The following is a 12,077-nucleotide window of genomic DNA, read 5'->3' on the forward strand; positions in this document are numbered from 1 at the left end:
CTTATGTTCCAATCCACAGGGACTAAGAAGAAGTAGAAAGTTAAGCAAGGGTGAAGTCGACCTACGAGTGGGAAATGGAGCACGGATTGCTGCATTAGCTGTAGGAACTTACTATTTGTCGTTGCCCTCCGGGCTAGTTTTGGAACTGGAAGAATGTTTCCATGTTCCAAGTCTTACTAAAAACATCATTTCAGTTTCTTGCTTAGATGCTAAGGGATTTTCCTTTTTAATAAAAGACAATAGTTGTTCGTTTTATTTTAAAGAGATGTTTTATGGATCTGCTAGATTAGTCAATGGACTTTATTTATTAGATCACGACAAACAAGTATATAACATAAATACCAAAAAGGGCCAAAAAGGATGATTCATATCTCACCTATCTGTGGCATTGTCGATTAGGCCATATAAACTTGAAACGCTTAGAAAGACTTCAAAAGGAAGGAATTCTAGAACCATTTGACTTAGAGGATTATGGTAAATGCGAATCATGTTTACTTGGCAAAATGACAAAGCAACCTTTCTCTAAAGTTGGAGAAAGAGCAAATGAACTATTGGGTTTAATCCATACAGATGTATGTGGACCAATGAGTACAAATGCTAGAGGTGGTTTCAGCTACTTTATCACTTTCACTGATGACTTCAGTAGATATGGTTATGTCTACCTAATGAAGCATAAGTCTGAACCCTTTGACAAGTTCAAGGAATTTCAGAGTGAAGTAGAGAATCAATTAGGCAAGAAGATTAAGGCACTGCGGTCTGATAGAGGCGGTGAATATCTGAGCTATGAATTTGATGACCATCTGAAAGAATGTGGAATTCTATCAGAATTGACTCCTCCAGGAACACCACAATGGAACGGTGTGTCGGAACGGAGAAACAGAACCTTGCTAGACATGGTCAGGTCAATGATGGGTCAGGCCAAACTTCCATTAGAATTTTGGGGACATGCACTAAATACAGCTATACTCACTATAAATAGAGCTCCGTCTAAAGCTGTCGAAAAGACTCCATACGAATTATGGTTTGGAAAGCCTCCAAATGTGTCTTTTCTTAAGATTTGGGGATGTGAAGTATACGTCAAACGATTAATTTCAGACAAACTTCATCCAAAATCTGACAAATGTATCCTTGTGGGCTATCCAAAGGAAACAAAGGGGTATTACTTCTACAATACATCTGAGAACAAGGTGTTTGTTGCTCGAGATGGTGTCTTTTTGGAGAAAGATCACATTTCCAAAATGACAAGTGGGAGAAAAGTAGACCTCGAAGAAATTCGAGTCGAACAACAAACTCTAGAGAATGCTCAAGATGACATTCAGGATGAAACTCAGAGATCTTTAGAAGAATCTGGTGAGAATCATGGTCAATCTAGAAATGTTACCCCGCGTAGATCGCAAAGATATAGATCTCAACCGGAAAGGTACTTAGGTATTTTGACGAACGAGAGCTATGACGTTCTATTACTTGAAAGTGATGAACCTGCGACTTACAAACAAGCTATGACGAGCCCTAGCTCCAAGCAATGGCAAGAAGCCATGCAATCTGAATTAGACTCCATGTCTGAAAACCAAGTATGGGATTTGGTCGATTTGCCAGATGGCTACCAAGCCATTGGAAGCAAATGGGTTTTCAAACTGAAAAAGGACAAGGATGGGAAACTTGAAGTTTTCAAAGCTAGATTGGTTGCAAAAGGTTACATGCAAGTCCACGGTGTGGATTACGATGAAACCTTTTCACCAGTTGCAATGCTAAAGTCTATTCGGATAATGTTAGCAATTGCTGCATATTACGATTACGAAATATGGCAGATGGATGTCAAAACTGCTTTCTTAAACGGCGTTTTAACAGAAACTGTGTTTATGACACAGCCTGAAGGTTTTGAGGATCCAAAGAATGCTAAAAAGGTATGCAAGCTAAAGAAGTCAATCTACGGATTGAAGCAGGCATCCAGGAGCTGGAATATACGTTTTGATGAAGCAGTCAGTGACTTTGGTTTCATCAAGAACGCAGACGAATCTTGTGTATACAAGAAGGTCAGTGGGAGCAAAATTGCTTTCCTGGTATTATATGTCGACGACATATTACTTATCGGAAATGACATTCCTATGTTGAACTCTGTCAAGATTTGGCTTGGGAAATGTTTTTCGATGAAAGATCTAGGAGAAGCACAGTACATATTGGGCATCAAGATTTACAGAGATAGATCTAAAAGGATGATTGGACTTAGTCAAAGCACTTATATCAATAAGGTGCTTGATAGGTTCAAGATGGCGGACTCCAAGCGAGGCTACCTACCCATGTCTCATGGAATGACTCTAAGCAAGAATCAGTGCCCAAAAACACTTGATGAGCGTAGGCGAATGAATGGGATTCCATATGCATCATTGATTGGTTCAATAATGTATGCTATGATATGTACACGCCCAGATGTTGCGTACGCACTCAGTGCTACGAGCAGATACCAGTCAGACCCAGGAGAGGCGCATTGGACTGCTGCCAAGAATATTCTGAAGTACCTGAAAAGGCACAAAGATGACTTCCTGGTCTATGGTGGAGATGATGAATTAATTGTTAAAGGCTATACGGACGCAAGTTTCCAAACCGACAAAGATGATTTCAGATCACAGTCTGGGTTTGTCTTCTGCCTCAACGGAGGAGCAGTAAGCTGGAAAAGTGCTAAGCAAAGCACCATTGCGGATTCTACAACTGAAGCGGAGTACATTGCTGCACATGAAGCAGCAAGGAAGCTATATGGCTAAGGAAGTTCATAGGTGAACTTGGTGTAGTCCCCTCCATTAAAGGACCAATAGCCCTGTATTGTGATAATAACGGAGCTATTGCACAGGCAAAGGAGCCTAGACACCACCAGAGAGTCAAGCATGTACTTCGTAGATTTCACCTTCTACGAGAGTTCGTTGAAAGAAAAGAAGTCGAGATAAGCAAAATTGGAACTGATGACAACATATCAGATCCATTGACTAAACCTCTGCCGCAGGCGAAGCACAACTCGCACACTGCAGCTATGGGAATCAAGCATATTGGAGAATAACTTTGATGTCTCTGTTTAATGTTTTAAAGTTTTAGAGTTTAAATCTTTGTAAAACATTACTGGTTAATCATTCACAATAAATGAAGAGAATTCATTTTTCCATTTAATTTGTGGTTTATTAAATGATGAGTCCCTTCAATTTGACGATATATTCAAGATAGACTGTCAGGACCAGTCCTGTGACTAAGAAATGTCTATCAAGTGAACTTGAATGTCAAAGGTTGAAAATGGTCCCTAGTCGGAGTTTTCTATAAAATTGGACGCATAGAAAATGTTAGACGACTAGAATGCAAGATGACTAGTAGTTCTGTTTCTTGAACTATGTGGACATGGCAATGTCATAATCATTTGCGTAGATACTTAATTTGTGAAGACTAGTATCGGACAAGACATATGAAACTTTACTGTAAGAGATGAAAATCTGTCATAAGTAAATTTCATTAAAATTATTAGACACTAAATCCTCAATACCTGAGTGATTTGAGATTACTTGTTTGAGAACTGGTTGCTTTGACGTTGACCAACCGTCGCACCGTAAAAGGAGGCTATAAAGGCAACGCTCAGGTAATCACCTATCAAACGAAGTCTAATCTCAAGATCGCAAGATTGGGATTGTCCTCCCATAAATCGGGATAAGATGCTTAAAAGTTGTACAAGGCCACTCAGAGAGCTAGAAACTGTGAAATGCATGGCCGTGCTCGGATGAATCATAGGATATGATTATCTGTTTATTTGATCAGTTGAACTCTGAAACCGAGAAACACCTCTGGACATAATAAGGATGACAACTCTTACCTTATGTTCAAGAGCAAGCATCGTGTGACAAATGAATTAGGAAATGCACACTTGTCCCTAAGGACAAGTGGGAGACTGAAGGAAATAATGCCCTTGGTCCAAGTATGCATATAATATAAAGTCTAATAAATGAGGTTCAGTATTAATTAAACAAGTTAATAATTCAGTGAGATGAAGTGAGCTGAATGCCTAGCTAGAGGCCGCTTCAGTTCAAGTGGAATTAATGATATTCATCCACAGCTTACTCTTGACTCAACCCGTAGGGTCACACAAATAGTACGTAAATGGATCAAGTATTTAATGGCATTAAATACTCCATCTATGGATATTCGGAATCGACGGATCTTGGTTTCAGTGGGAGCTGAGATCGTCACAGGCAAGAAATGAATACTCCGGAAACGATGATATTGCCGGAAACGGAAATATGGATCGTATCGGAAATATAAATATTATCCAAGTCGTAGATGTTGCCGGAAACGGAAACATGGTACGTATCGGAAAATATTATCGGAAATGGAAATATTGCCGGAATCGGAAATATTGCCGGAAACGGAAATATTGTCAGAATCGGAAATATTATTGGAATCGGAAAATAATTCCGGAAACGGAAATATTAAATATTTTTTCGAAACGGAAATTGATTCCGGAATCGGAAATATTAAATATTGTTCGTATCGGAAATGAATTCCGGAATCGGGAATTTAATCGGAAGCGTATCGTACGAATTAGCATCGGACGAGGCCCGCTAGACGAAGGCCCAGCACGAAGCCAGGCCATCGCCCAGCGAGCCAACACGCACCATCGCATGCCAAGCCTCGACCAGGCCCAGCGCAAGGCCAGGCCCAGCCAAGGCCTGGGGCGCGCGCGCGAGAGCACAGCAGTGGGCCGAGCGTTGTGCGCCTAGCGTGGGCCGCAAGGCTTGCGCGGGTGTACGGTGCTCATGCAATGCTTGTGCGGGAATCCTAAAGCAATCGGGATTCGAAATATGATTAAATCCTAAAACTATTAGATAATGATTATTTAATTAGAGTCCTAGTAGGATTATAATTAAATAAATTAGTATCCTAATAGGATTCCAAAACCTTTTCCACAACTCTATAAATAGGTGCCTAGGGTCACATATTTACATAGATTATTCAAGTATTCAAAGTGAGTTTTTGAGAGAAAAATTCAGTCACATACCTTGCCTAAAAGTGCCGAAATTATTAGTACCTTGAGGGCGACTCTAGTTGGTCAATCTTAAGGCGGATCCGGACGTGCTGTGGACTATCTACGGAGGGACGACACTTGGAGTCCTAAAGACTTGTTCTTGTTCGGTTCGGGCGCAGCTAGGGAAGGCACGCAACAAAGAGTATGCATCTAAACTATGCTAAATGATTATGTGTAAATAATATGTATTCCTGGCTAAATGGTTTTTCCGCATGATTTATGAATTGTCATATGTATCATAACCTAACACATACCGTCCACGTAAGCAAGGGAGAAAGAGAAGTAATTTTTTTTTCCGGTTCAGCATTGAACCGCCATATGAGATAGCGGTTTCTCTTTAAAGCAAACCGCCATCTCAGATGGCGGTTCAATGTTATAAACCGCTATCTCAGATAGCGGTTTGCTTTAAAACAAAATCGCTATCTCAGATGGCGGTTTGCTTTGTAAATTTTTTTTAACATGAATTACAGTTTAAATAGAAATATAAATTATAAGTAACCTCTTGTTTAATCAATTGTCTCTGCAGCTTAGTGGTGGATATAGTGTGTTTCTAACCAGAAGGTCGTGGGTTCGATCCCTACCTAGCGCGTTTATTTCTTTTTTACCATATTCTGAATATTAATTATAAACATTACCAAATTTAACTTATCAACATCAGCGTCTGTTGCCTAAGCGGAAGGTCCTAGGTTCGACCCCTACCTAACACGCTTATTTTTTTTTACCATTTATAAATAGTGATTATTAAGTCAACCGCTACCTGAGATAGCGGTTTAGTGCCGCTTCGTTAAAAAAAAAAAACGGTTTTAATGCTGATGTGGACGGTATGGTGGGAATTAAGTTAAAAAGTGGCGTATTTTGGGAATTTGACGTTCTTTAAACAATATTGAAGGAAATCGCTCAAATTTTAGTTATAAAAGATCATTTTTAGCAAATTTACCATTATTTTACTATACTCCCTCCGTATTTATTTAAGAGATACACTTGCTTTTTCCGGCCGTATTTATTTAAGAGATAAACTTGCTTTTTCCGGCCGTATTTATTTAAGAGATACATTTGCCATTTTTAGTAACTATCAACCCACCATCTAATTAAATAATCTATCTATACCCCATCTCCTAAGGGTGTTCATGGGTGGTTAACCGTCCCGAAAGTTGATTCGGTTCGGTTACCGAAAATTTCGGTTCTCATGAACCGTAACCGTACCGTTTAAATCGGTTACCGTTTAAACGGTTAACCGCGGTTTCGATACGGTTACCCGGTTAACCATAAACCGCTATTCAATTATTTATTTTTATTTTGGATCGCATTTAGCGCATTACTTTTTTACGAATAATAACAATTTTAAATAGAAGATCAAGTCAATAAAAAACCAGTCTAAACTACGTCTAAGATTACACAAGTTCATCAAGTTCAAACAAAATTACAAAGTCACGTACTCATTATTTCAAGTATGAACTAATGGTCTAAGAGCCTAAGAAGTACATAAGCTTTTCGGTAAGACCGCCTTACAGGCGCGTGTAGGAAAGACGGGTGGAACAACCACGCGCGCGTAGACACACGCGCGGTATAAATTTAGTTCTTTTCTACCGGGTTCTCACTTTCCGCTTCTCTCTGCTTAACATCTTTCTCTCTCCTCCCAAAATCTCTGGATCTCTCTCAGCTCCCTCTCTCCTCCAAAACTCAGACACCTCACCACCTCTTCGTCGCCGTCCCTCCAAAATTCTAGCCTCCTCACTGTCGTCGTCACCTCCTCGTCGCCGTCCCTCCAAAACCCTAGCCTCCTCACCGTCGTCATCGCCTCCTCGCCGTCACCTCCTCGTCGTCGCCCCCTCAGAAACCCTAGCCACCTTCATTATCTCTTCTCCTTCTTCAATATCCTCGATTTCTCCTCTTCGCCACCGTTGGAAGATTCGCGACCATGGATTCCGACTGTCTCTAGCCTCATCGTCTCCATCGGTTTTTAGGTTTTTGATTTTTCGGTTTTTTTCTTTTAATTTTGTTGAATTTGCGATTTAAGTTTTTGATTTGTTTGGTTGACATTTTCGATGTTTGATTTCATGACAAGAGATTGCGGTGACGGTGGTGGAGATGCGGCTGGTCTGCTAGGAAGACGATGGTGGGAAGGTTTCGAGAGATCTTATGGAGGAAGATGAGCGCGGGAGAGGAGAAACATAGCAAAAGAAGTTGAAGGAAATGTCACTGCAGGCTGATGAATTCGAGTTTAGGGGGCATTCTTCAATGAGTTATTCATGCTTTTAGTAAAAGATTGTATGATTTTAGTTATAATTTTGAAACATTTAGTAATGAAATGGTTATATTTAGTTATGAAATGGTTTTAGTAAAAAAAAATATTGGTTCTATGCTATTTCTTGTGACTTTTTGTTAATGTTTTGGCACATTTTTGGATCTGCAAGCATATTTGAGTCTGTTTTTAATTATTTGGTCATGAAACACAACTATTGGTGTTTAATCATTGCAAATCTCTAAAATCAATGCTTACTTAATTAGTTTCAGTTCTTAGCTAATTCATTTAAATACTTAACTAATTAAATTTCAAGCTTAACTAATTGGTTTCAATGCTTAACTAATCCGTTTAATTGATTTAACTAATTCGTTTCATTGATTTAACTAATCCGTTTCATTGCTATAACTAACTCGTTTCATTGCTTACCTAATTGGTTAACATTGCTTTAACTGATTCATTTCATTGCTTAACTATTGGTTCAATAGCTTAACTAATTGAATTTCACGCTTAACTAATTGATTACATTGCTTAACTAATTTGTTTCATTGTAACTAAAGCGTTCAATTGCATAACTAATTCGTTCAATTGCTTAACTAATTGGTTTCAATGCTTAACTAATCCGTTTCATTGCTTTAACTAACTCGTTTCATTGCTTACAATAATTCGTTACATTGCCTTAACTAATTCATTTCATTGCTTAACTATTGGTTCAATAGCTTAACTAATTGAATTTCAGGCTTAACTAATTGATTACATTGCTTAACTAATTTGTTCCATTGTTTTAACTAAAGTGTCCAATTGCATAAATAATTGAATTTTAGGCTTAACTAATTCGTTCAATTGCTTAACTAATTGGTTTCAATGCTTAACTAATCCGTTTTATTGCTTTAACTAACTCGTTTCATTGCTTAACTAATTGGTTACATTGCTTTAACTAATTCATTTCATTGCTTAACTATTGGTTCAATAGCTTTAACTAAATGAATTTCAGGCTTAACTAATTGATTACATTGCTTAAATAATTTGTTCCGTTGCTTTAACTTAATCGTCCAATTGCATAAATAATTGAATTTTAGGCTTAACTAATTCGTTCAATTGCTTAACTAATTGGTTTCAATGCTTAACTAATCCATTTTATTGCTTTAACTAACTCGTTTCATTACTTAACTAATTGGTTACATTGCTTTAACTAATTCATTTCATTGCTTAACTATTGGTTCAATAGTTTTAACTAATTGACTTTCAGGCTTAACTAATTGATTACATTGCTTAACTATTTTGTTCCATTGCTTTAACTAAATCGTTCAATTGCATAAATAATTGAATTTTAGGCTTAACTAATTGAATTTCATGTTTAACTAATTGAATTTCATGCTTAACTAATTGGTTCTATTGCTTAACTAAATTATTTTACTACTTTGACAAAATCGTTCCATTGCTTAACTAATTGGTACCATTGCTTAACTAATTGAATTTTACGCTTAACTAGTTGGCTCCATTGCTTTACTAATTTGTTTCATTGCTTTAACTAAATCGTTTCAGTGCTTTAACTAAATCGTTTCAGTGCTTAACTAATTGGTTACATTACTTAACTAATAGAATTTCAGGCTTAACTAATTGGTTCAATAACTTAACTAATTGAATTTCAGACTTAACAAATACTTTCTTAATACCTACAAACTTATTGGTTCCAATGCAAACTAATTAGTTCCATTGCTTAACTAATTGGTTTCAATGCTTAACTAATTGATCCAAATACTTAAATAATTGATTTTATTGATTAACTAATTGATTTTATTGATTAACTAATTGATTTCATTGCTTGACTAATTAATTTCAACACTTAACTAATTGAATTTCAGGCTTAACAAATACGTTCTTTATATATGTAAACTTATTATTTCCAGTGCTTAACTAATTAATTACATTTATTAACTAAGTCATTATATTGCTTAACTAATTGATTTCATGCTTAAAAAATGTCTTAACTAAAACTCTGAAATACATTATCTAAAACTCGTAAATACATAACTACAAAAAAAAACTACTAACTAAAACCAAGAACCCTTAAAAAAAAAAAAAACTAAAACCAAGAAAATTGTAACTAAAATCAAAAGAATCTTTACTAAAACTCAGAAATATTAAATAAACTAAAACACTCTTAACTAAAACAAATTAATTCTTAACTAAAACAAATTTATTCTTAACTAAATATAACAAAATCATAACTAAAATAAAATTTGACATAAATACAAAAATATAACTAAACAATTTTATTTCTTAACTAAAATGGATTTTTTCTTAACTAAAACAAAATTCAACATAACTAACCCGAAATTAACTAAAAGGTAACTATTGTTAACTAAAACATAATTATTCTCAACTAAAAAAAAACTTAAACCAGAACGAAATTTAAAAAAATAAAATTAATCAACAAAGCAACAACGTAGAGTCAGGAGGCGGCGACAACAGGAGCAACGCCAATGACGACCACCAGCAACACCGAAGGAACAACCGCATAAGCAGAGCGGATCAGAGGAGCAGAGTACTTTAGAAGAAACCATCACCACATTTAATTTCTGGCGTGGAACAACTTGATCTGCCAACATCGATTGAAAGTTGATGGCAACGACGGCGGCGGCGAGGAGTCGATGACTTCTTCCTCTCTTTCTTTTGCCGCTCCGCTCCCTGATTATGTATACTCCGGCCTTGACACCGACTTTCCTCTCCATCACCACCGCCATCAACTAATCTACTGTTACAAATAATCACAAATTAGGGTTTTAAAAATCAAAATTGGGGAAATTGAAGATTTTCAGAGGAGAGATAAAAGAGATAGCTAGATGAAGAAGAGAGATGAACAATTTACCTCAACAAGCCACCATCTATGTCTTTTCCGTCGTCTTCTTCGTCATCTCCGGCCGCGATTCATGCGGAGGGAGAAGCGCGATTAAGGAAAGTTATGTAGAGAGTATTTGAGGAGAGAGAAATGAATAAGGCTTCCTAGGTCGTTCGCCGGCTGTTGTTGACGTAACCACGCCCGTCGCGAAACCCTAATATTGTTCGCCGCTTCTTCTGTATTCTTCCGCCATTCCCGCTGCTCTTTAACTTCGGCATAAATCACTCTCAAATACGATGACCACCGCTGCCACCACTTTTTCTGTTACAAAATCCTCAACAACTTAGGTTTTCGGAAATAAAAATGGAGAACACGAAGATTTTCAGAGGAGAGAGAGTACCTGAGGAGATCAACAACGGCGGTGAGAAGTTGTTGGCGGCGAATGATCAACGACGGCGGCGAGAAGTTGTTCGCTTCTTCATCCAAATCTGCTACGAAACCCTAATCTAATGAAAGGAGGAAGAGATAGAAAATGTCTGAAAGAAATGAAAATAAAAATGAAAAATAAATCACAAAATGTTATATATATTTTCGATTTGTGACGCTGACGTCGGCAATTTACATGGCAGCTTATGTGGCAGCTTAGATGACAACAAGGCGGTCTTTCCTGTAAGACCGTCTTTTACAAAAGTTTGTATAAGAAGTAAGTATACTAATTAGGCTAGACGTGCATAAACAAACATTTCTTTTACTAAAATAGTTTACGCATAATTTTTTGATTTTGTCATCTCCAACTAAATTAAATTGAATATTTTTCTTTAAAACAAAATTCGGTTTATTCGGTTAACCGTTTTGTCAAAAATAGTAACCGTAACCGAACTGTTTAACCGTTACTTTTGCCGGTTCGGTTACCGTAACCGTTTATGTTATTTTTTCGTGTACGGTTTACCGCCCGTTTAGTCGGGTTTTCCGGTTTTCGGTACACTACACGGTTACGGTTTTTTATGAACACCCCTACCATCTCCACCCCATCCCCTAAAATGGCATAGTCCCCACTTGTTTTACTTATTAAACTATCTACCCAATCCCACTTGTTTTATTAATTAATTTATTTCATTCAATTCTTTTTCTTAATACCGATACTCCACCAAGTGTATCTCTTAAATAATACGGAGGGAGTATTTATGATAATGTCACTGGGCATATTTCCTACTTGGACTCGCGGAACATTCACATTCACATTCACATTCACATTCACAAGCTCGTCATTCCCGCCCAAAGGGCTTCACTCCAACCCCCCTATTTCACCTGCGCAACAAAAACCCCGAAGACGCCTAAGCTCGAGCTCTGCAACAATGGCGATAATCAGTGATTACGTTTCAAGTCCTAAAACCTTAAAAGTTGAAGAGCAAATTGAAGGCGAAAGTATCGAAACAAATGATTATTTCTTCTGCAAAGTCGGCGATTCTATTCCTCTTATGTCGGACGGCTCGGCTTTCGATGCAAATAATCCTCCTGCAATACCCTTGGCGATTTCTCAACGTTCTGGTCTAATATTTGCTGCTCATTCTTCCGGTAAGCGAGTTAGTTAACCGAATCATACATATGATTTTGTTTGTCCATCAATTTTGTTGGAGAGTTTTCTGAAATTTGTTGATTTGGGCAGGATTTTGTGTTGCGAAGACGACGGATGTTATTGCGGCGGCCAAGGAAATTAAAGAGAAAGGAAGTGGTCCTTCTGTTCAGGAGTTGAGTGTTGTAGATGTTCCAATTGGTAGGGTTTCTATTTTGGCCTTGTCTATAGATTGTTCGTTCATTTCCGCGGTTGTTGGAGGAGAAATTCAATGTTTTTCGGTGGATTCGCTCCTCAAGAAGGTAAACCTGCTCCTCCATGCTTGTTGTTAAAGGATTGAATTTGAAGAATAATTTACTTTATTGAG

The 12,077-nt window shown here is 37.4% G+C and overlaps 1 protein-coding gene across 3 annotated transcripts in view; it reads left to right on the forward strand.

Annotated features, from left to right (window-relative positions):
* Positions 1–11,357: 11,357 nt before the first annotated feature.
* LOC110788694 (nuclear pore complex protein NUP214) overlaps positions 11,358–12,077 on the forward strand; it is a 30,898-nt gene continuing 30,178 nt past the window's right edge. Inside the window, exons 1-2 of one of the 3 annotated variants that reach the window (XM_021993334.2) lie at positions 11,358–11,712; positions 11,804–12,012. In XM_021993334.2, coding sequence (XP_021849026.1) covers positions 11,493–11,712; positions 11,804–12,012 — 429 coding nt within the window. In that variant the 5' untranslated portion in view covers positions 11,358–11,492. The remainder of the gene's footprint in view (positions 11,713–11,803; positions 12,013–12,077) is intronic. The other 2 variants (XM_021993336.2, XM_021993337.2) reach the window with 2 other exon arrangements.

Source organism: Spinacia oleracea, chromosome 4 (assembly GCF_020520425.1).
Source record: "Spinacia oleracea cultivar Varoflay chromosome 4, BTI_SOV_V1, whole genome shotgun sequence".
In the NCBI taxonomy this organism is placed as follows: domain Eukaryota; kingdom Viridiplantae; phylum Streptophyta; class Magnoliopsida; order Caryophyllales; family Amaranthaceae; genus Spinacia; species Spinacia oleracea.